Here is a 24,532-nt window from a genome sequence, read left to right on the forward strand (position 1 = left end):
AACGAGCAGAAAAAATCTGCGAGATTAAAAATCGTCGAGAGGCCAAACACAGCCTTATCTTCGTGAAGGTCAGTATTATATTATCGTGTGTGTGGAAATGATAATTTAAGTTTAATAAACTTGATGATGACTTACGTGGACAGCTGACTTCGTCTGCTGCGTTGGGGCAGTCGGTCACATCGTCACACAACAAGAGACCAGCTACTGATGCGTTGCTTTCGTCCGAACATTCGAAAACCGATGGCATTATAGAGAATTTCCAATTAATTTTAATCCCGCTATTTAGCTGTTGATTATTCCTCAATTTTTTCCATCATTTAGTCGAAAGGAATTACTGGTCTTAATTTTTAATTCGTTTGAATGATTCAGAGTGAATGCTGTTAGGCTAGAATAACTTATCGTTTTTCCTCCAACATTAGGAGAAAGCGAAGAAACCGACGCAAGAGACTAAACTTATGGAGCAGCAATTAATTTTACGGCAGAACACATTTGTATTAAATACTTACACCACGGTATCTAAAATTGTCTCAGACTTTAACGAATGAAATATCACTTCTTGTAAAATGAAATCAAACTAGTCGCATAAGAGAAATGATTAGGTATCATCAGCAGCAAAGTTTCACGCCAATTTGATCACAGAGCCGCACAAATTACCACGTCTACCAGCAATTCATGGCTGAGTTTTCAGGATGGCACGCAACTATTATCAGATATGGACACTCCCGCTGTGAGGTCATCACAACCAGATAGCAGCGTCACTGATCAAATGGTTTCAAAGTGACACCCTGTTTTGTCGATGATTTCGAAGCTTTCATGTGTAGTCAGAAAATCAACTCCTGTCGTAACAGAGTAGTATATGAAGCAATGGTGGATAACTATGCAACAGATAAGTAGTTATAAATATTGATAGCCTTGCATAGCTCGCTATATATTTCATTGTTAATCGATGCCTTCTGAAATTCCATTTGATTGGCTATACTTACCAAAGAGCGTTGCATATAAAAAAAAAAACACATTTCGGTAGCTGTGTGACGCATCCAGCGACTCTAGGATTACGCAAGCAGTGAGCAGCAGTTAGATACAATCCATGGTCCTTGTTTACACGATACGATGCGAGCTCATTAAATGACATTATTCTTTCCTGCAAGACCAATACAGCACAAATTTACGATATTGTTTATCTTCTTACCTAATCATCATTTAAGGGTCCATCCAAATTATTTTTGTTAATAAATTAGTCGTGAAATTAATTTAGCCTACCGCGTTTCCAGGAATTTCGGCTCCAAAAATTATAAACTTCAGTTAAGAGTTGAAAAGAGAATACTTCACCTCTATTTCGATCAAGAATTGGCAGACGGTCATTCCTAGCAAATCTCAATCAACAAAAATATGGCGACATTATTTCACTTGAACTATGCCTCAGCATTGAACAGATAATCGTTTCTGAAATTTTTCCGTTTCATCGTAGGGTAGAAGGAAACACAATTTAAAAGAAAACTTCACATAATCGTAACATTATTTACATATATGGTTTTTTGCTGCCAAAAAATGGAACCGGGATAAATGCTTCTATCATTGCCGACAATGGAGAAACAACCACTCAGCGTTGAGAGCACAAACTATGAGATAGTTAAGGGCTTAAAGACCGAAAACTAACCATTATATTGACAGCTACATTGTGTAAACGATAACCCAACGGTTACTTGGGGGTGAGGGGAAAAGGTGCACGAGAAATTAGCTAGAATCTTCCCGGATAATTTTTCATTTAATCGTCCTAATTTGCGATTTCTAACTACTTTCCGATACTCGCTATTTATCCACTTAATTAGAATTATGAAGAACATGAAATATAGAACAAATTTCTGACACAAAAAATGGCATGTCTACTTCTGATCAGAGGCTTGATCTTCTGTGTTCGCCAGGTTTTCATGTTGATGTTTGTGGGCCACAGAGTCCTGAGCAGCAGCAGCAGGCTTCTCGCTTTGCTCCTCCAGTGGAGCGGCGTCGGCGACGGCGGCCATCGCTTGGGTGGCGAGCGCGGCGGTGTACTGCGCCGCGTCGGCCGTGAGCTCGGGGAGACGAGACAGAAAACCGAACGTGGCGAGCACAGCGTTGTTCCAGTGCTGACTCAGGTCAAGGTGCAGGTACTTCTTGCTAGGCACGTACGGTGTGATGTACTGTAAACAGAGATTATTACATGAATTTCAGGCCACTTGAAAGACTTAATTAAATAAGTGTGAAGAACTGTAGTTCAACTGGTTTGAGTCCAACTACGTACCACTTCAAGGTAAGAGGTCACCCAGCAAACTTTGGTCTTATAATTACGAGTATGAAGTGCAAGTCTTCGAGTATGTTTTCTAAAAAAGCCTTCTAATAATAACTGTTAGCAGAGCCACGTTATATTAAATAAAGAACGAAATAATACAACACCAATAACAACATTTAACACATTGACTCCGAAGTGGTACATATGCGTACCACGAAATGTATTTCTCCAGGACGAAGTGGTACACGATTCAGGTTGCATTAAATCGGCCAAATCCGAGAACAAAACAGGCCAAAAAAATATAACTCAGTACTCACTGCAGTGAGTGACAGAGAGCGCATTTTCTCGTCGACGAAAACGTGAAGTCACGGACGGACGGACGGACAAACAGACAGACGGACGGTTATACAGACAGACGGACGGACGGACATGGCGAGCACAATAGTGCATTTTTTCCATAAATGAGAAAATGCGCTAAAAAGGCCAATAACCCAATATATACTAGTTTATTTGTAGGTTCCGCTATACAAATTCCATTTATTTTCTTTTTCCAGTACTTAAAATTTAATTAGGAAGTACCGCTATTATAAATTTTAGCCGGCCAATGCCATTGAGGAAAACTAAATTACGGAATTTGTCCGGAAAAAGTAACCGTCTGGCAACCCTGTTTAAAAACAGTACAAAAAATGAAATAATAGTACAAGATGAAGCAATCGTAGTCAACGTGTTAAGAACAAAGCAGTACTTCACTTTAGTGCACCACCACCACGTACAGTTTGTGAAAAGTCGGCAACCTCCTGCGGCACAGTCTGTCTGGCGCGCTCGTAGATGGCGCGCGTGTCGGTGTCGCTGCTCCACACGCGCTGCTCGTTAAGAGCATACACCGCACCGCCTGCTATACCAGCACGCGTCCCAAACCTAAAGAATATCATGTGGATGATTTAGAATCACGCATCTTAATCTATGGCTCATGTTCTGTTCTAGCAACAAACACTAATCAGATATGGTAGATCAGATTCTTAATTCTACGTTCCATATTTCAGCGCCAACAGATATTATACCGAAACCTAAATGTTAAAATTACGTCGAACTAACACAAAACGTAATTTTTATATCAATTTAACAAGGAGAAATTGACGAGGCTGATGGATTTACTAAAGAATATATTCGCTACGCTGGACAGACAACACCCTAAAAGGCACTCACCACAATAGTTTCGTGAACTTCCCCATGCTCGCACAGCACTTGCGAGTTTATTTGCGGCAACAAAATCCTATTTCTTCACCTTAAAACAAAGAGCATTGCTGAAAGAACATGTAATTATCTAAAGCAAGCAATGACGTCGCCAATACCAATTAGATACAGAACGCCATAATTGAGAATTCCCTCATAAAGTACATTTAAAGAATATCGTTATATGCAAGTCCCATATAACAATGTTAATTTCCACAACTGAAAGTCGATACACTTGATATTAAAATCATTACCTACTTCACTACTTTGTTTCCTTGTCACAGAAGAGTTGTTCATCTGATACGTACTTAATTGAAGGTATAGAATCCAATAGAATAGCTCTGGAGGCAAGGGGGTGCCACTCCCCTTTAGTCTGAACGCATCACAAACCAGATTAAAGACAAAACCCAGGAATCTGGTGTGATAAGATGCGCGCCAGACTACCATGACCAATAAATCCACCGGCAGACAGTCGAATAAGACAGAAATTTTCACGCGTCATTTCATTACAAAATTGAACGGCCATTTGTTGGTTGAATTTATTCATCAGTTCCATTGATTCATAAGAGTTCCAAGGGAAAAGAGGCCGTGAATAAAGTTGGCTATAATTAAATTTAATATTCTTCATTTTAAAAATTTTCATGTTCTCTCGGAAATTTCAACAAAAAAGGTTCAACTAAATGATACTTTTGTATGCCAGCAGGTCGTTTATTAAACAACGGAAGTTCTGTTGAATTTCTTGGGGTTTTTCTTGAAAGCGACCATCTTCTTACAAGCTGGCTCACTCTGCAGCGGTTTTCCATCACTTTTTGCGGCTTCTTGCATTTTCCTCTTGACGGCGCGCTTAATTTCAGGCTGGTTGTAGAGATGCGACTGATCCAGAGGCTTGATCACCTGACCCGCCTTCCTCACCACCCTCGGGGCGATGATCTTCTGGTGGACCGTCTCAGGTACGAATGCGCGGCTAATAGGAAACCGAACGCTGGCCTCCCAGTCGCTAACGCTCTTGAAGGGGTACGGCAGCTCCTTTACCTGTAACACACCGCAGGCAATCGCAACAGGTTCCAACATTAAACAGAAAAATAGTGGGAAAAGAACGGTGTATAATACGCCATCAAAAGTTAGCAGCTCCTTCACCTGCAATATTACACAGGCTATTGTAACAGGTTCCAACATTGAACTAAAATAGGAAAATAACGGGCCAAAATACGCCGTCAAATGTCGGCATATCCTCCAGCCACAACACATAAGACGTAAATGTCAATTAACTGCAAAATTAAGCAGAAATGAAATAAATTAAAAAAAAATTTTAAAACCCACGTTTTCTTAACGGACAAAAAAGAAAAACATTTACTCTTACATAACATTTAAGTTATGTAAAATGTTATGTAATGTTATGTAAGAGTAAATGTTTTTTTTTTGTCCGTTAAGAAAACGTAGTTTTTACAAGTTTTTTTTATTTATTTTATTTCACTATTTTTAGTTTTGTAAAAACCCGAAAAACATGGTTTTAAAAAAAAAATTTATATTTAATTATTTTCTACTTTCTAGTTAGCAATTTTAGCAATTCAAATCAATTTCCAGGGTAGGCAAGTGTGGATGTTCGAGAAAAAACTCAATTCCAAACCGTGAATTGTTAGTGTTTTTTTTTTTACTTTTTAATTTTTTTTTAATGTTTCTCTAATTATTATTTCAGATGATCAAATCTTGAATTGTTAGGCAGCATAAGCATGCATGCCAAATTTCAACTTACTAGGATGTTTAGAAGTGCTCTAAATTAAGGTTTGAATTTTTGATGACAGACGGACACGAAACGAAGTCAAGGAAAACGTGGTAATAAAAAAAAAGAGGAAAAACGTTGGTGCTAAATTTAGTGGTCAAATATGGACAGCGCCTAAAGCCGCAATATATCGTTGCAAGTAATTCCAGCATTCAACAGGAAAACTCAATTGTACAAGCAACCTGCTTCTTGATTCTGCAACGTCTAGCTCAGCACAAGGCATAGTATAAAAATATAACGTAAATGTAATATCAAGTATAAAATAATTATTAAACTCCAAGTAGGGCACATTATTATACTTACCATGCGCTCTCGGATAGCAGGATGGAGGTCAGCCTTTTCATTGTAAATAAAATTGCCCGTTTTGGCCGGGGGTTTCTTGGGCGCCTTAATTCTGGAAAATAACGCATTTTATTATTCGTCGGCGTACAGGCGGCGATCCATTGTGGCCTGTTACTGCTACCTACGTCCGAAGAATATACTAAGGATACTAAGGTCTAATAGTTCTTCTGAAAATCTTGTTAAATCTAAATTTCGAAAATAAATACCAAATCAAATGATGAAAATTCACTAATACACATATATTAACAATCACACGTTAAAACTCGTTATAACTAGCAACAATGTAAGCCATGCGGTAAACAAGTTCAATGAGTTGATCTTTGAAACCAGCAACAGTGGAGAAAAACGCTCAATTAAATTCAGAGACTAATACATGGAGGCAGATGAGAGCCCCAGATCGCACCCTGCGCAACTTACGTGTATTTCTCGATTTTCTTCTGTGAAATAAGGCAGTCAGGCGAGGCCCACTCGCCCCAGCCCGGCAGGGCGTAGCACTCGTCTTTGACCTGCGCGGCCTCCTCGGCCGCCTGCTTCTGCTTACTGTAAACAAATCGTTTCTGTTGTTGCCTTTAGACACACTAACTTCCCCACATCGGTAAACTAATTAATATGACATATTAAGCCTGCTGCTTCCTTCATAAATATTTCTATATCTATATTGCTAAATTAAAACATCCAACTTTCCCTAAGCCCTCAAAATAGCTAAATTACACCAAGCTTTCTATCTTCAACTAGTGGATTTTCAGTTTTTCTTCTATGGCTTGTAGAAGGCGATGATAAACTTAAAGCTCATAATAAACAGATTGCTTGAAAAATTATCATATTATTATAAAACCATTATTGGTATTGAATAATAGATTCTTAGTAAAAATCGGGAGTCTCTTGAAATATTATTACACTCAATGAGAAAAATGGGTTGTGGAAGGCTGCTTAGTGCGTTAATCATAAATGTGACACCACGTGCCGTTCCATATACTCAAGAGAAGTTATAAGATTAGCAGGCTCACTTGAACTCCTCTAGCGCGTTGTCATCTTCGTCGAAGAGTTCGTTGTTGACGTCGCCATCAGCGTCGCTATCTCCATCGTCATTAAAGAGATTTGACACGCGAGACTTCGCGCTACTCAACACCTTGGTTTCCAGCTGAAAAAAAAACAACGAATTCAAAGTTTTCAGTTGTTTTTAAAGCGCTAAGAAGCTGTGGCTCTGCTGTATATTCGTTCTCAAAATAACCATAACATAAAAAATTCCATGAAATTTGTAAAACACACAAACTATGTTCATACCACATTAGAAGCTGATCAACTTCATGCTGAAGTAAAAACTAGAGCGCTTCTCTATTGTTAACCATCGAGATACTCTGCTTTATACAGAACTGTTTGGTGGCAAGAAATGAGCATCGGAACAGAAAACTCAGTTCTTGTGTTCCTAATCCTAATAACCCCAAGCGGTACAAACTCTCAGCCTATGGAAAAATCACTGGGTGAACGTTCATTTAATTACTTTTATAAGTGTATATTGCTTGAAAAATAAAATAGGTTGATGCAAAATGATTCAAAATACGGAGTACAGATTACATAATGGCTTCAAAAACTAATATTCGAGTATTGACATCAGATAATATAATGGATAGACACTATAAAATGCATTTCAAAAAGACCGAGGTAACATTCACATTGTGTACTATTATAACTTCTAGACATGGAAAGTTAAGAAAAATTTGGTTACTCACAGCTTTGAAATGTGTTGCATCGACTTCAGGAAGTCCCTTCAGTTGTTTGTTAGAGGGAACATCGGTGATGGGAGTGGCAGCCGCCGCCTCCGTAGCAGAGGTTTTATCAGGACCCAAATTTTCATAGTCTTCAATGGTTCGTAGTCTTACAGCTCCTTCATGAAGCGGCTGGTCTGGCTTCTCAGAGTCGAAAGTTAATTCAAACTGCGTGATTGTTGGCGTTTTGTCGTCTGTGTCCGCTTCACAATTTTTGTTTTTCTTTTTTCTTGCTGACATTTCTTTCTTAATGATTTTATTAGCCTCTTCGATTATTAATTCTTCTTCACCTTTCTGTGGCACATTTTTCTTCTTCCTGATCTCTTCAATACGATCTTTTAATTCTTCTTCTTTCTGTCTGTTGTATTCCCCCCAAAATTTCTTCATCTTTATGTAGGCCTGGTCAGCCACGCCTGGAGCTGGAGTCGCGTTTTTCTGGCACGAGCAAAAGTTGATCATGAAGAATTTTTTTATGTAAAATAAATAATTACAAAAATCAGCTGTAACGTTAGTGTTTGAAATTTCAAGTAAAAAGAATATTATCTCATACAGAAGTGGCTGGCTAGAATTACTTCCTTGGCAACACAGAGATACGCTAAAGCAGAAATTTCAGCAAAAAGGGTGATATTTCTCACACAAACATTAGTCAAAAATACTTGGAAGCACAGACATTAAAGTAGTACCGGTAGATCACTTTTTTCAACTAGTACAGTAATCAATGACATATAATCATTCAACACATAAAATAGGGATTACTTACAATGACATACTTCAGAGAAATAGGCAAAAAATTCACTACATAACACTGAATTACACTTGTAAATAAGGGAATGTTTGCATTCCTCTGCAAATAAGGGAACTGGCGCTGGAATATTCGACTCACCGTGACGGTCTCGGCCTGATCACCATCGTCGTCCGTCTCGTCATCACTCGACTCACCGTGATGGTCTCGGCCTGGTCACCATCGTCATCCGAGTCGTCATCACTAGACTCACCGTGATGGTCTCGGCCTGATCACCATCGTCGTCCGACTCGCCATCACTCGACTCACCGTGACAGTCTCGGCCTGATCACCATCGTCGTTCGACTCGTCATCACTCGACTCACCGTGACGGTCTCGGCTTGGTCACCATCATCGTCCGAGTCGTCATAACTCGACTCACCGAGACGGTCTCGGTCTGGTCATCCTCGTCATCATTCGACTCACCGTGACAGTCTCGGCCTGGTCACCATCGTCGTCCGACTCGTCATCACTCGACTCGCCGTAATGGTCTCGGCCTGATCACCATCGTCGTTCGACTCGTCATCACTCGACTCACCGAGACGGTCTCGGCCTGGTCATCCTCGTCATCACTCGACTCACCGTGACAGTCTCGGCCTGGTCCTCATCGTCGTCAGAGTCACCACTAGAGCTGGCGTCCTCGTCCTGCAAGTCTTCCTGCTGCTGCTGAAGCTTCTGCATGAGCTCAGTGTGGAGCCGCGCGTTTTCTTGCAGTTTGGCTAAGGCCTGCAATAAAAATTTATATACAGAATGCTCTTAGAATTCTGATACAAAAGCCAAGTACCAGTAATATTGGTCATGTAGACAGCATCAATCACTGATTTTCCTCAAGTCAGAGTAAAACTAAAAATAAATATTATTCATGTATAAATTGCCTAAATAAAATATGTAGCCTAAAAGTTCTTATATTTTCGTGATTAATAAATATTACACCAATAAATCATTGTTAAAATAAGAACCAAGAATAAATCAGCCTAAACCATCCCAGGCCTTGCAGTCTCACATCCTTATCAGTGTTAGCTCGCCGCTGCAGCTGAGTTGCCCACTTGCTCTTCTTGTGCTTGAGACTCATCCTCTCTTCTATCCTGATCTCCTCCAGCTCCTGTAACTTCTCCAGTGCTTTGTTGGGGTCCACCTTCTTCAGGTTCTCTAGCTCAGCTGCCTGTTTCTTCAGGCGATCTTTCTTCAGCTCGCGGTGATACCTGCCATGGTAAAATATCAATGTTGGAAACTGAATGCCTGACATTCTATTATGCAAAGAGCCAGCAACATAAGGTAATGATGTTTTCATGAATGATAATTCACTGAAAATTTCTTGTTGGGTTAGGAACCAGACCAATGATAGTTGAGAAAATTTTGAGCAACTAACTTTTTACTCTTAGTTTTATTTCTGAGGTGAGCCTTCTTGCCAATCTTGTCTCGAAGAATCCTGAGGCGCCAAGCATCTGTGTTGCGTGCTTTCACTTCCTCCAGACTGAGCGCTTCACGGATCTCTTTCTCTTGGGGGGTTTCCTGCAAAATAATTATGTTATTGAAAAACAAAACACATGTATTTTATTAATGTTGATAACACAATTTAAGGGATGTAAAAGAAAATTAATAAATATAAAAAACATAACTATTAGGTAACATCAAGTTCTTTTAAAAGCTGAGATGTTAAAATTAATACTATTTATATCAATACCATTTAGAAATAGTTCACCATTTAGACAATTTACCTCCTTAGCTTTGATCAAACCAGCATCATTCATTAGCCCAAAGAGTTTTTTCTGGAGACTTGTTTTGAGTTGTGGTTTGGTGCGATGGTCTTGTTCAAACATAGACACTTTGTTATCGGGTAGTGGGAATGTCAGTTGCTTGGCAGTGCGCATGTGGTGCACCACACCTGCCCATTTGTTGAGGTCCTCAGCTAGGACTGCATAGCCTTCCTTTCTTAAAACCTGAGAGGGCAACATAACCATTACAAATAATTTCAAATCAACCATAATTCTTGGTACATGAAACTTTTACTGAATAGATAGGTACTGAATTATTTTACAAATACGTGTACCTAACTGAGCAAGGGCAATCAAGCATGACAAAAAAATTGAAGCTATGAACTTCCCTTGCATACAAGTTAAAGGCAGATGTCAAGCATTTAAGCTTATCAAAAATGTATCAAGATACTGAATATGTTTTGGACACAGAAATTTTTTATAGCTGCTTAGACACACATAAATGAAACACTTCAAGCCCAGTGAGGATATGAGCCACTACTTACCCTCTTGTGTTTTTGTTTAGCAATGGGATTTGCTTCCTTGAGAGCTGCTGCAGAAGAGACTTGTTGATCCAGAGAAGCCAGAGCCCCAAGATCAACACCACCAGCTGCCATTGAGTTGTGTCTCAAACCTCCTGCTGCTTTATTGGTTCTGTAATAAGAAATAATCATCAATAAGGTTACTCTATAAACAATAGGCAAGGAATATATCTACCTTCTAAGCAGCAACTAGAGCTTTCCTGGAAATTTAAAAAGGCTGCAAGATTCCTACTAGATGTATTATCTTGTACCTAATTGTTGACAAAATATATAATTGAGCTGCAAGATTCCAAATTTGATCAAAATCTGTCACTTTGGAGATCCAAGATTTCAGTAAGAAGTAGAATTTACCAATCATGAGAAAAACATAAAAAATGTTTAGAAAATAATAAAATAAATTGGAAATTTTACACTGTACACCTGCTTTTGAGGTACCTATACCTACATATATACCTATTTCATGTGGGTCTGGGAGCTCTATTTTAAAAAATATAGAAATTCTTACCTGAACATGAATTACCAGACTGCAAAAAAAAATCTATATATATACAATTATACATATGGCAGAAGCAATGTAATGGAAGAGATAAAGGCAATTTTAACCAGACAATATTTCTACTTAGTAAAATATTATTTATCTAAAATCATATACTTTTATTAATTACAAACTCTCGCAGCTTGAATAAACCTTTTATAAAAGTTTCTCCCATTACAATGGCCTTTTCCCAATTATTCAGTTAAAAATAAGAAAATCCACCTATTTTCAACAGCAGTTTTGGAAAATCACCTGTAAAATGATCATATTTACCCATAATTCTTGGGAACTTCTGCCAAATATTTTAAATTGGCAACCTAGAATCGGCATAGTAGCAAACAGAGATTTTTATAGAATCAGTTCATTTTTAATTTCCTTTTTATATTAGATGGCAGAATTTACTTGTTTACACACGTGCGATCGATGACCAGAGAATTCGTTGATTTATATTATTAGTGGGTGGAACTTTTCTTCAGATGACGGTAGATTAAAAGGCAAGTTTCAGAAAGTAATTCTTATTTATTAACAACGTTTCGAATGCAACAAACATTCATTTTCAAGTTAGAAGAAGCATTAAACATTGACATTTTTGGTGGAAATAAGTACATAATATAAGTAAATAGGATACAACAGTAAAATTTTGGACCAAAAATTACTCGGAAAATTATTCCAAAGTTCAGACAATTCTGGTAGTCAGAAAATAGATAGCTGGAGTCCAATCCGTAGAGATGACGGGTTCAGCCATCGCCGGTCGGTTGTTGTCGGGCCACTGCTTGATCACGATGCTGGTGAGTACCTTCAGCACTTCAGCACAATGCGAGTGACGGTCTGGTTGTGAGCTTGTCTCGCGTGGTTCACCTGCCCTCCAGTATGAAGGTAGCTAATGAGACAGTGGCTCGGTGTCTTGATTGTTTGTCCGATGCTGTCTAAAACATGAAGAAGTCTACAACCTTCTTTGAAGCAAAATTTATAGACTATACACCGGCCTCTCGGATAACTCCCGTGCTTCTGCGGGGGCCTCTGTTGCGTCCAGTTTGGAATTTGACATTGTTGTCATGAGTGTCACAAAGCCTCTTAAATTCATCAACGATTTTAAGATGAACTGGCTTGTTAATAATGCTTCGAGACCTGTTATGGTAGTGAGCTTGTCTCTGGTGGTAGGAGAAACGGCAGTTCAATGTCGCAGTTGTCACTCCAATAACTCCAATGTAATCCATAACGTGAAGAAGTCTACAACCTTCTTTGAAGTAAAATTTATAGAATACACCAGCCTCTTGGAGAACTCTTGCTTGGAGGAGGGCAGGTGAACCACACGAGACAAGCTCACAACCAGACTGTCACTCGCATTGTACTGAAGTGCTGAAGGTACTCATCAGCATCGTGATCAAGCAGTGGCCCAACAACAACCGACCGGCGATGGCTGAACCCGTCATCTCTACGGATTGGACTCCAGCTATCTATTTTCTGACTACCGGAATTGTCTGAACTTTGGAATAATTTTCCGAGTAATTTTTGGTCCAAAATTTTACTGTTGTATCCTATTTACTTATATTATGTACTTATTTCCACCAAAAATGTCAATGTTTAATGCTTCTTCTAACTTGAAAATGAATGTTTGTTGCATTCGAAACGTTGTTAATAAATAAGAATTACTTTCTGAAACTTGCCTTTTAATCTACCGTCATCTGAAGAAAAGTTCCACCCACTAATAATATAAATCAACGAATTCTCTGGTCATCGATCGCACGTGTGTAAACAAGTAAATTCTGCCATCTAATATAAAAAGGAAATTAAAAATGAACTGATTCTATAAAAATCTCTGTTTGCTACTATGCCGATTCTAGGTTGCCAATTTAAAATATTTGGCAGAAGTTCCCAAGAATTATGGGTAAATATGATCATTTTACAGGTGATTTTCCAAAACTGCTGTTGAAAATAGGTGGATTTTCTTATTTTTAACTGAATAATTGGGAAAAGGCCATTGTAATGGGAGAAACTTTTATAAAAGGTTTATTCAAGCTGCGAGAGTTTGTAATTAATAAAAGTATATGATTTTAGATAAATAATATTTTACTAAGTAGAAATATTGTCTGGTTAAAATTGCCTTTATCTCTTCCATTACATTGCTTCTGCCATATGTATAATTGTATAGGTATATATATATTTTTTTTGCAGTCTGGTAATTCATGTTCAGGTAAGAATTTCTATATTTTTTAAAATAGAGCTCCCATAATATAAATCAACGAATTCTCTGGTCATTGATCGCACGTGTGTTTTAATTTCCTTGTATACGTACTTGTTACTTGATATTTTTATTAATTTATTATGTGTGATGATGCTTGTATGATGGTATCTAAGATACTTACTTACTGTTGTACTGGTCTACTTATAAAACTCACAAATGAACTTGAGAAAGGGCAACAAATTATGTTCTCCTCCAGGGTGCAGAGGGTGCAAGCAGCATTGCCAAGATATGGATTTTTAACCCAAAGCATTGCCAGACGCCAGTCATTTTCAAGGTCAGTCGCCAGATAATTTTTAATAAGAAAGTGCTGCAACCTGCAAGCAGCTTTGATAGCATATCCCTTGCCCTCCACACACCAGACACCACAACACTTACACACATCGCAACTGATTTCCAGACAAGCTTCACTGCATCCTGATCCATCAAGCATACTGGAAACCTTACTGTGTGAGCTTGCTGTCTTTCAGATTTGCAGTAATTTTGAAGTAATTTCTAAAATGCAATAATTTCAATCCAAATGTGTTAGCAAGATCTTCAGAAGGCGTAAATTTTGATGCTGATGCATAGCCAAATATCTATTGATATTCACCCACTCTCTGCACCCTGGGACTTCTCCTTTGCCACTATGACAGAATGTACAATATTCCATCATTTTCCATGTCGGGAAAACTAAACCAAAGCCTATGCCAATTTTTTCTACAACCATCACCCTTCAAAAATTTCACTGGAGTCAGCTCAGTGGAGCGAACTTATTAATAAAAACATTTTAATTTACAACCTTTTAAAAAGAAAAACAATAAAAAGTTTTTATCAATGAAAATTCAATGATAAATTTGAATATTTTATTAATATGAACAAGTTAGGGTAAACGCGGTATATTCCGACACATTAAGGACGCATCGAAAAATTAAAAACTATAAAAAAAACGTATGCGTTACTCGAGTTCTGCTTGCTTTATGTGACTCTCAAAACACTGCACAATGCACCAGCAACAATGAAACATCACAAAATGTTGCCATATTTATTTAAAAGCCTTTAGAATGCAAACCTACCAAATCCCTATATTCTGACACTGTGTGTGGCTATATTTGGCACGTGGTGAGACGTATTCCGACTGCGCTTCAAATTGTACTAATACATAATTCTGACATCCATGTGTTTGAATTTCAATTGCTGTGTGAGCTGTATTAGAATACGACACGGCTTTGAATTAGAACACTATTGAATATTGAGCACTACTTAATTAGGCTTTTAATTACCAGTTATTAAGCTTTTAATTAATTGAGCACTACTTAATTAGGCTTTTAATTACCAGTTATTAAGCTTTTAATTAAGAAAATTATAATTTTTGCACACAGCTTGGAACAAGCTGTGTGTCCAAATCCAATTCAAGTTGTGTCGGAATTAGTTTTTATGTGTCTAAATGCGTTTCTCAACCTAATCATCTATCAATTTATTTACCACTTTAAATCAGCAAATACAAGTATACATGAAGGATTCCCAATATATTCACAGACGTATTTAAAAGTCTCAAACCATAATATTCTTCCTACACAAACAGTTTATCACTATTTGGTAGAGCAAGGTCAACTGTCAACTTTGACACATTTTTCGATGATCTCATTGGGTGGCATGCACCGTCTCTCTTTGGATCTCAACATTTTTCCGCTAGATGGCCCAGACCCAGTGTTTTGGCAGTAGTTTGACGCGCAAATGTATGACGTCACTATTTCAACCATCAACGAACGCATGGAACTAAAACAAAGCTTAATATAAAGGAAAAACTAGAGAGGTGTCGGAATTACCCACGATGTTGGAATATACCGCGTTTACCCTATACCGCATTTACCCTAATGATATTATTATCACTTTAAAAATTTGCTCCCTATTTTTAAATATTAATTGTGCTAAGTTAAACTTAAAGATAGAATTGGATATATGCCATTAGGCTGATTAGGGACTTACTTTGGCTTGATTGCAATGGAGTCAATATCAGCCATTAGTTTAGCATGGGCTGTTGAGTCTTCAACATCACTCCCAGCATCTGATTTCCACTCTTCGTCTGACATGATGATTTGATATTTTCAGAAACACAAATGAATCAATTTCTAAGTAGGAAAAATCTTCCTGAAATTATAAGCAAATTAAATCAAAATACATTTAGGTATGCTAAGTAGTAAGTAATATGAGTTATAGATACCTACAACCATTGAAAAACAATCTAACATTACGTGATTTCTGATTGACTGTGACTTTTGTGCAAGTATGAATGAGTGTGACTGTGTGACCATGAAAGTCAGCCGCTGTCAGCGCATGACCAAGTTACGACTTGGCCATCTAAATTTCTTGAATTAGGTAGCTCAACGATGTAGCAGCTAATACTTTCTTCATAATAGAAGATTTATATATAGCTTCTACTGGCATGCGTTAACCAGAAGCCAGGACCCAAGAAGCAAGAAGGCACTGCAAGTCTGCAATCAAACTCTCTAAGCAATAATAAGAAATGCATGTAGCTTACAGTTACACTTAGGTACACACACTTCTTCTTTGCAGGGTGTCCACTTGAAGTGGACTTAAAGCCGCAGGTCTGCCAGATGGATGACCGTTGGGCCTGAGAGCTTATAGCTTGTGGTTTTCAGCTTCTTTGTATATGAAATTAATTGCTGCCGTCTTGTGAGGTTGGCTGATGTAAGCTCAGTACAGGATTGGTGTGTGTGTGTGTACGGCTTGAAGGTGAAGAAGTAGTCGAGAGATAACCACTCGTTACACCTGGACTCAGCAGAAAGTTTTCAGCGTCAAGTGTCAATGATCCTTGAAGGATTTATTAGATGGGCTTCCAGATTTGATCACAGGTAAATTCAAGGTGGTGCTCATGCATTACAGGGAAGTCGGACAATTTGTTTGCGTTAAATAGGTGATTGTTGCTCTTATAATTGCATGTTGAATCTTTCTGCGGTAGTTGCCTCCTCCAAGAAGTGTTCGTACAGTTAGATGGTGCACACCCATGGCTCGAGTAGTAGTGATAAGCAACTGATGCTCCAGGCGGTACCGAAGGCATGCCAGGAGAAAATGCTCCACAGTATCATCCACCCCACGGGCCCACAATGCAAGCACATGGGAGTGTCAGCCATGCCAAATTGATGGAGGTACGACCGAACACCAACATGACCCAATCGAAGACGAGTAAGTACCACAGCACTCCAGCAGCACAACGAGAGCAACTGGCAACTGGCAACCCATGGAACAGGAGACAAATCAGTCCGCACAGAAGCGAGATGATGTCCCTTCCCTTCAACAGCCAAAGCAGCAATCCAGTCCAGTTCCCAAGACTTGAGAAAACAAGAACGAAGTAAAGCAAGTGTATCAGAACAAGAGAGACGAAACAATGCAGAATGGTCAAGAGTATGACCCATCTTTGCAACAGCATCAGCTCGCTCATTCCCAACAATGCCAGCATGGGCCTCGACCCACTGTAGGTGCACCGTTTTCCTCTCATTCAGGCCAAGGAGCAGCTAACGAATTTGATATACAAGATCGCAAGATGTGTCCGTTGGGGAGAGTATGAGTTGCAACTTGCAAGGCCACAAGTGAGTCAGAAAAAATAACCCAGGATAGGGATGCTTCACTTACAATGAGTTTCACAGCATGTAGTATAGCAATCAATTCAGCTGACAGGATGCCGTGCGCCCGTGCCTGGGATTAAGCCTCCATGCAACTGCTCTTGCTTGTGCTGGTATGTATAAGCCACATGCTGTAGATGGATTGTCTGTCAATCGCAACCCATCACAGTACAGTAGATTGCCATGTACGGTTGTACCCAGGATAATATTCCCTAACATAAGCAGAAAAGACAGTTTAGTCAGTTAAACCAGAGACAAAGCGGAAATCGAGACAAATAAGATGATGTACACAAGTACAGGATTGGGTAGGGTAGAAGTTTACAGGGAACAATGGAACATATATTAGTAAATGAAATGAGTTACTGCTAATGTAATTTAGGTAAGTAAATAAAGTAAGGGCTGCTAATTTAACAACCTTCATTAAACAAAAAACAATAATAATAACAATAATACTAGAAATATATACATAATTATAATAATATTGAAAAAAAAACCTAGATGATCTACTTGCTAAATCAAAACGTATATCAGCAGACAGCAGTTGCCGCAGGCCGCAGCCATGCTTTAACAATTCTACCTATAATGCTTCCATATATCTGTACTATAGTTCCTACAAGTAAGTTAATTCGCTCTAGAACTATCAACTAATGACCATTGTTAGCATTGACTCGGCTCTTGTACGTTCAAGACCTAAAACTACTGTTCTCCTTGTAACTTGTAAGTATGTATTCTGTAATTTGTAAATAGTTTCGTTATGTGTAAGACCTTCACATATGAATATATTCTTATTACGTTACCGTTTTCCTGTTTTATAGTAGTGTTATTTTGTTCCAGGATGTTGTGTTCTTGTTGAATAAAGCTCATGTTGAGCTACCTCGGCTTTCGCTTACAACAATCGCAGAACATTCACAGCATTTTGCGGTCTCGAACTCACAACTCACTGCTACAATTCTGTTAACTGTTCTTAACCGCCCGGCCTCCTCGCCGATTCTGACCAGAAACTGGCGCACAGAGCTGGGATCGAACCCGAGCCTCTCTAGTGCGTCAATCTTGGTACTCTGAACTTTAACCACTGGGCCACCCTGCTGACCCAGCAGACCCACACTTCGCCAACCAACGGGTTGGAAATTTTCTGTGTGCCGCAATAATAACTAAAACGCGGATTTTATTTCATAAATATTATTTTCCAAATAACTGCCTTCTAAGTAATTTGTAGCGACGATACTATGAACAATTTGAATTGAGTAAAACTTGAGATATCGAATACGTCAAACTCAGTGTCTCTTTGCTAAAAACAGGGAAAGACGCTTGCACTATGGATTATCATGAGGAAGAACTTAACATGAAACTACATACGAACAATAAAATCGACGTAATAAAATGGTAAATCGTCATACCGATATTTAATATTATCTTATAAACTCATCAAAGTCCATTAACTATGAAAATAAAATCGCACCTATTAAGTGCCTAGTTGTGCACCGGATACCATGTCGTACTTCTAATGTTCTCAGCAATCATGAATTCTATCTTTGTGTCCATATTGTGTTTTTGACAAACTGAGTATTTCAAGCATAAACAACAGTGTTGAAAAAATCAGCCATTATCTAGAAGGAAACCTTTTATGGGGAACCATTCAGTTAATCAACTCTATTCCAAGCCTCCATTATCGACGTCTGCGTGAGGACCTCATTGAAGTATACAAATATACTCATGGCTTATACAAGGTCCCAGAAGGATTACTAGAATTTGAAACAAGAACCAACACCAGGGGCCACGGCTATAGTTATGGAAAGATCGGGTTCCAAAGGCCGGATGTCTTGTGAATCAAGTCACGAAAAGTTCAAGAATCGGCAACAGGCCATGGGCCTATGTCTTCAGCGCCGACACTTCTATTCTATTCTATTCTATAAACCCAGAGTTTAAAGTTCAGAGTACCAAGATTGGAGCAGAGTGGTGCGGGTTCGATCCCAGCTCTGCGCGCCAGTTTCTGGTCAGAATCGGCAAGGCGGCCGGGCGGTTAATCAAAGAAAATTTAAAGCAGCGAGCCCAAGCCTGCAACATGCTGTGGATGTTCTGCAATGTTAAGAATCGGCGACAGGCCTACGGCCAGCCGATATAATAAACACTGTATTATATTATATTATAAATTCCGTTCAGAAGCCAAAGTCAAACTTATGTGCATGTTAGAACATCAGGTGACATAGAGGTTTCCGGGTCTAATAAAGGGAAGAGAGGTCAATAAAAATCAAAGTAAGATAAACTGTGTACACATTGAATTACCTGTATGGGAGTAACGATAAGAAAAATTCATAACATTGAACATAAGCATGCAGCGAACAATATTATTAAGCACTGAAAATATCAATAGATTAATTTCAGCACCGTACATCTCATATTATGAATCTATTATAATAGGTCGATTACCTATAATAAATCTATTTTTAAAAAGTCAGATATATGATCAAAATAAAACTTGAATACCAGACAGAATGTACACTTCTGCATTCTAGAGCGATAGTAATTTTAGTCAAAAATCTCCTCTAGGCCACTGCATATGAACGAAGGAACTTTGCCGTCCGACTGGAAAGAAGCTCAAGTAACACCATTGTTCAAAAAAGGTGACAAAAGCAGCCCCGGCAACTATCGCCCACTCCTTATCGAACCCGGTGGAAGTCTAGTAGCTACTTCAAACTATCGCCAGTCATGAAAAGATCCGATCAAATGATACGAGTTTAGATCTATGAACAAGGCACGAAAAGGAAAAGAATCGGCGACAGGCCACATCAGGCCTACATTTCAGCGCCGACATCATTATGTTATGTTATATAGTCGTAATATTTCACTGCAACGGCGGCAGTGTCACGCCTGTAGTGAAGGTTACATTTTCCAGCTAGAACATAAAATAATTGAATAAGAGTGTTGCGGACTATTTAGTGCTTTTCAGCGCAACTTTTATCTAAGGCAGGATTAATTGAATACGCGTGCATCAGGTTTCTTTCTTTTATTTTATACTAAAACAAAAGGTCATTGAATATATAAACAATATTCGCAAATATTAAACATTACAGTAAATTACCAAGGCTTTCTAAACGGCAAAGAAATATTCAAACGAGAAAACTAAGCTCACCAAAATTCGTTCCTGAATAAAGTTTGGTCTGTACTCCGCAGCCGACAGATGACTAATGAGCGAAAATGTTCCGCAAGACCCCGGAATTAAGCTACTATTCTATAGCAAATGTTGCGTTCACAACAAAGAGTTTATCAGGCCCAAGTATCACAGTTTGCGTGCTCAATAGAGAGCGTTGATTCTTTAAGAACCCCACTGAACCTCACCTGAATTCACGGAGCACGTTGCACTACAGTGCGAATATTTAAAAAAATAAAGCATACAAAAGAAAAACGTTTCAATACTTTTTTCATCAAAGTTTATTTAGCCATCTTCAATTAAATCGCAAATTATTTTTACAGCCAAGTGAAAAAAACTTACAATAATCGTGACACCACAACTAATTAAAACAGTTGATAGACTGGCAGAGAGCAAGCAATAATACGAGACGTGTCCGTAAAATGAGTTCTACGAGTTATTTCACATAAAAAAATTTGTTTAATTGCAAAGAAAATTACATTTTCCGGAAGCTCAGCATTTTTATTATTCTACATAATTGCCGTTGCGTTCTATGCACTTCTGCATTTGATGCACCCACTTTTTTAAACCAGAATAATAGAACTCTGCCGCCTGTCCGTGTAGAAAACTAACAACCGCGTTTGGCACCACTGCATCTGTCTGGAATTGGGTTCCGCCAAGGTTTTCTTCAACTCGGAAAGAGATGGAAGTCACATCATTTGCTCTTTTGTTTCCGGTGTGGTGTAGTGTGCCCAGATCTTTGTCACCACTAACAACAGAGTCCAGAAATTCCTCTTCGGTTGTTCCGTGAAAAGCGAGAAATTCTTGGGCCGCTTCAACTTGCTGAAATAGTTCCTTCGCCGATTTTTTCTTAGCGGCCAGGAATAACAGACCGCAACTCGCAGCTGGTGGAAGACGCAAGAAGCTCCATCGCTGACGCCTGCTGAGGCAAGGTTAAACGTCGCAGTGAGGCTGGCTTGGTAAGGGATTGTAGTGGGGAATCAAACAACCTGTCTCTGTTGCCTAGTCGCGCATAGAAACGATCCTAGCGCCTGTGGCAGCCAATGTAACTTATTTTACGGACACGCCTCGTATGCTCAATTCTGTCCTCTTAACACAATGGGCAAGAGCAAAACCAAGTAATGATCTGCAAATCCTTAGTAAACATAAATCACGTCGTTGTTTCCGATGATCTCATTCATTTGAAGGGTTCTGAATCAATGAAATTCAGTAATTGCGCGAATTGAGAGTGAATTATTCGAATCTCCTAAGGCCTTGGAAAGCCCTGCATATCAGGTAACTTTGGAAGGCCTCACTTGACGATCAGGGCACACATCGCGGCATTCGGTCTCGCGTTAAGATATCTTCAATCAAACTTATATAAAGTAACAAATTCTGCCATCCTTTACTAATATCCGGTATGATATCGTACTCGAAGGATAGCTTGTGTAGTTTATTAGGATCATGACATCATACAGTGCAGCGAGGTAACTCTATCATCTGTGAATTAAGAATTTAAATTGAGAAAATACAAACGTCATGTAATATTTACTACCTATAGAATAAGTAGTAACAATCGTAGCAAAAGTACATAAATTTATTTCTGATTTCAAGGAAACGAATGCCCCGATCTAGCGTTTCTTAGAGGAAATACAGCGATCAGAGGCCAAACTGAAGGAACGTTGTCTGCACATTATGTTTCCGCAGATACAATCCATAGAAGATCATACACCATATGCGAATGGAAATTAAGCAAAATTTTACGTTACATCGTTTGTTCCAATTATATTTGTGTTATTAATTATTGAATTACAGTCCATATAAGTTCAATCAGAATCAATTAATCAATGAAACAAACTAGGAACCTTCGTTATTAATGATATCAAGCATCGAGTTCTGCAGCTTGGCGCCGCACTCGTCGAGCACGTTCTGTTCCAGCTTGAAGTTGTAGTCGAACTGGTCCCAGTCTATGGTCTGTATCCGTGCTACCACGGCCATCGCCTCCGACAGCTCCGAGGAGCCACTTGCTGGGTCCATTTCAATGGTCAGCTTGAAGGGCACTCCAAACGTCGGGTCCTCGTGACTGCAACAGAGCAACACGAGTGCTGGGACCAAACCTAATAAAACTGTCAGAAGTTTGTAACTCCATCAGTCAATCCCTGACGTCATTCATGCTAAACCCACCAATCGCAGACGATATTTGGCGGCTACATGTACTGGGGCCGCTACGGGCACTTGAGCAATTTTTTATAGTACGGCTCCTGTTCATTGCTGGGAACAAGTTTAAAGGCCTTGTGAAATAAATGAGGCTTCCGTGCAGCAAAAGCAAACACGGAATCGAGCTTGCAAAAGGAAAGATAACTATTCACGAAATCTTGTGGCTCAATTGGGGAATAACGAAAAGGAAAAGAGTAATGAATGAACAAAAATAACTGGAACATAAAAACGACGACTTGTATAGGTGGCAGGCAAGTCCATGTTATATGAATTAACCAAAACATATGCTCTCTTAATTAGTGACAAAATTTCAAACTAGTAGCAAGTGCGGCGTTCATTTTACTAATTTACAGCGAGTAATTTACATGAGTAATTTACAGAGAGTAATTAGGAATTTAGCAATAATAAAAGACATCGCAGAGATTTACATAGTAAGAAGGAATGACACCATTTTGCTCGTTTTGTAAAGTTCAGAGACACGACTTCCATGCCTTTCGAGATGTCTAGCCAACTCAGCTATACGGTGCCAATTCTATGGTTCGATTTTACTCTAGGGAAACGAGAGATGCTATGAGAAGTCAATTAGCGTGGATCCATGCAATATCAAAGGAAACCTGTTCAATAGAATCTCACAGCAACCCGGGGAATTTAGGAGCAACACCAACTAGAAGGTCTCGCAAAGTGTAAACCAAAGGCTACCTTTTTTTGAGGGTTTCAGCGCCTATGTTTTATAGGATTTAAAAACTTTCAGCGCATATGTTTTATAGGATTAGGAGGCCTTGAGCGTTAACACGCCGCTCAGCCTAACCCCTGTAGTTATTACTACCTTATAGAGCGCACAGTCACGGCGGAGGGAGAGGGGGCGACGTCGGTCTCTGCGTCTCTGAACGCCGCGGCGCCCTCTATGGTGAACTGCTGGCCATCGGACGACGCTGCGTCCGGATCTGCTGTTCACACCGTGACGGATCATACCATACGATATCAACTTCCGAGTGAATTTATTAGAAACTCAGATTTATTTAAAGGTTATGTCCAAAATCATTTTATAGCATCGCTCTGACCATCTGATTAAATTGTTGTAATAGCATTAGTTAAAACTAAACATGCATCATAAAATTTATGCGACGAATGAATTTCAGGAAGATGCGAAATCTTCACGTTGTTTTTTGTTGGCGAATCTACAGAGCAGTCGGTTTGCACAGCTGTTTAAAAACGATACCCAATGACCAAATGAAACTAGCAGTTTAAAACCATTACTAACCTACTATTATAACTTATAATGACCAAAAAATAACTACCGTATAATATAACTATAATATAACATCATAATAAATAATATAATAACTATAATATAATAATAACTATGATAATAAATAATAACTTATAATTACCAAATGAAACTAGCATTTTAAAACCAGTACTAATTCCTATTATAACTTCACTCAATGACTAATCACATTTCGGCGCATACTCACCTACTATCTCGAAATCATCTCCGTTAGTGAGAGGAGGAGAGCGCCGACTTTTACCGAAAATCCTCGAAAACATCCGTCAGAGTTGCTGCTCACGCCTGCTCTCAAGTTCCTCTTATTGAAGAAGCAAATACCTTGGACAGTAATGCTCTCAAAATTGACTATTGCACATTCGTTTACGAATTATTTTAGCCTCATGGATTAATTAATGACGGACCCGGACTACTTAATGTTGCTTCATGTTCTTTTACTTTGCAATAAAACGTCAGGGGATATACAATTTATATACATATATTAAAGCTTCCCACATCCCGGGAAGTTTCTGGAACACTTCATTTTTCATTAATAAAATGCTAATTATTCGAAGTAACACTAATTAGAAATTTTTAATGAGGACAATTCTAACTGAACTCGAGTGCAGAATTATTTCGTCAGCCCTTGGTCTACGGATACATTGCCCGTATAATGATATTCGTACGTATAATGTTTTAAGTGATCGTCAGTAGACGTAAATGAAGAGGCTGGGGCCGGGGGATCGCCTCAACACCCCTGAGCGGACTGCCACCATAAACGGTACGAGAGCTCAGAGCTGCCAATGCAACGTGATGCCATCAATTATTCGTGTATGTATACAATGCAAAAGATTGGAGGTCCGTGTGTTCACAAGACAAGGATATCTAATTCAAAGAACGCCCGTCAATTAAGTAGCATATGAATTAAGTGCAAGGCCTAGTGGGAAACGAAGAGAACAACGTTCTTAGTTCAGGTAAGAGAAGTTGAAAAAGAAGTTGAAAACTACCACTAGCTGAATATGGTGACAGCCCGCATCCCGTGCGGTTTGGTCAGTTTACA

General features: G+C 38.9%; 3 protein-coding genes across 4 annotated transcripts; all 3 read right to left on the reverse strand.

Moving 5' to 3' along the window:
• Positions 1-1,485: 1,485 nt before the first annotated feature.
• On the reverse strand, positions 1,486-3,875 carry LOC108680479. Its single transcript, XM_018169305.2, has 3 exons — positions 3,473-3,875; positions 3,040-3,184; positions 1,486-2,177 (listed from the first exon to the last, which is right to left on the reverse strand). The coding sequence occupies exons 1-3, from the start codon at positions 3,496-3,498 to the stop codon at positions 1,884-1,886; spliced, it is 465 nt and encodes a 154-aa protein (XP_018024794.1). The 5' UTR covers positions 3,499-3,875; the 3' UTR covers positions 1,486-1,883.
• Positions 3,876-4,195: 320 nt separating this feature from the next.
• Positions 4,196-15,371, reverse strand: LOC108680480 (U3 small nucleolar RNA-associated protein 14 homolog A). Its single transcript, XM_018169306.2, has 11 exons — positions 15,210-15,371; positions 10,429-10,576; positions 9,887-10,108; positions 9,538-9,680; positions 9,172-9,370; positions 8,751-8,894; positions 7,352-7,822; positions 6,629-6,762; positions 6,039-6,161; positions 5,583-5,673; positions 4,196-4,531 (listed from the first exon to the last, which is right to left on the reverse strand). Exons 1-11 carry the CDS (start codon positions 15,311-15,313, stop codon positions 4,211-4,213), a joined length of 2,100 nt encoding a protein of 699 aa, XP_018024795.1. The 5' UTR covers positions 15,314-15,371; the 3' UTR covers positions 4,196-4,210.
• Positions 15,372-20,293: 4,922 nt separating this feature from the next.
• On the reverse strand, positions 20,294-24,495 carry LOC108680484. 2 transcript variants are annotated; one of them, XM_018169307.2, is made up of 3 exons: positions 23,684-24,495; positions 23,035-23,155; positions 20,294-22,074 (listed from the first exon to the last, which is right to left on the reverse strand). In XM_018169307.2, the coding sequence occupies exons 1-3, from the start codon at positions 23,754-23,756 to the stop codon at positions 21,849-21,851; spliced, it is 420 nt and encodes a 139-aa protein (XP_018024796.1). In that variant the 5' UTR covers positions 23,757-24,495; the 3' UTR covers positions 20,294-21,848. The 2 variants fall into 2 exon arrangements, with proteins under 2 accessions (XP_018024796.1, XP_018024797.1); XM_018169308.2 differs by having other exon boundaries at positions 23,035-23,152; positions 23,684-24,494.
• Positions 24,496-24,532: the final 37 nt, after the last annotated feature.

The sequence above is a fragment of the Hyalella azteca genome, unplaced genomic scaffold (genome assembly GCF_000764305.2).
Source record: "Hyalella azteca isolate HAZT.00-mixed unplaced genomic scaffold, Hazt_2.0.2 contig16847, whole genome shotgun sequence".
NCBI classification, from domain to species: domain Eukaryota; kingdom Metazoa; phylum Arthropoda; class Malacostraca; order Amphipoda; family Hyalellidae; genus Hyalella; species Hyalella azteca.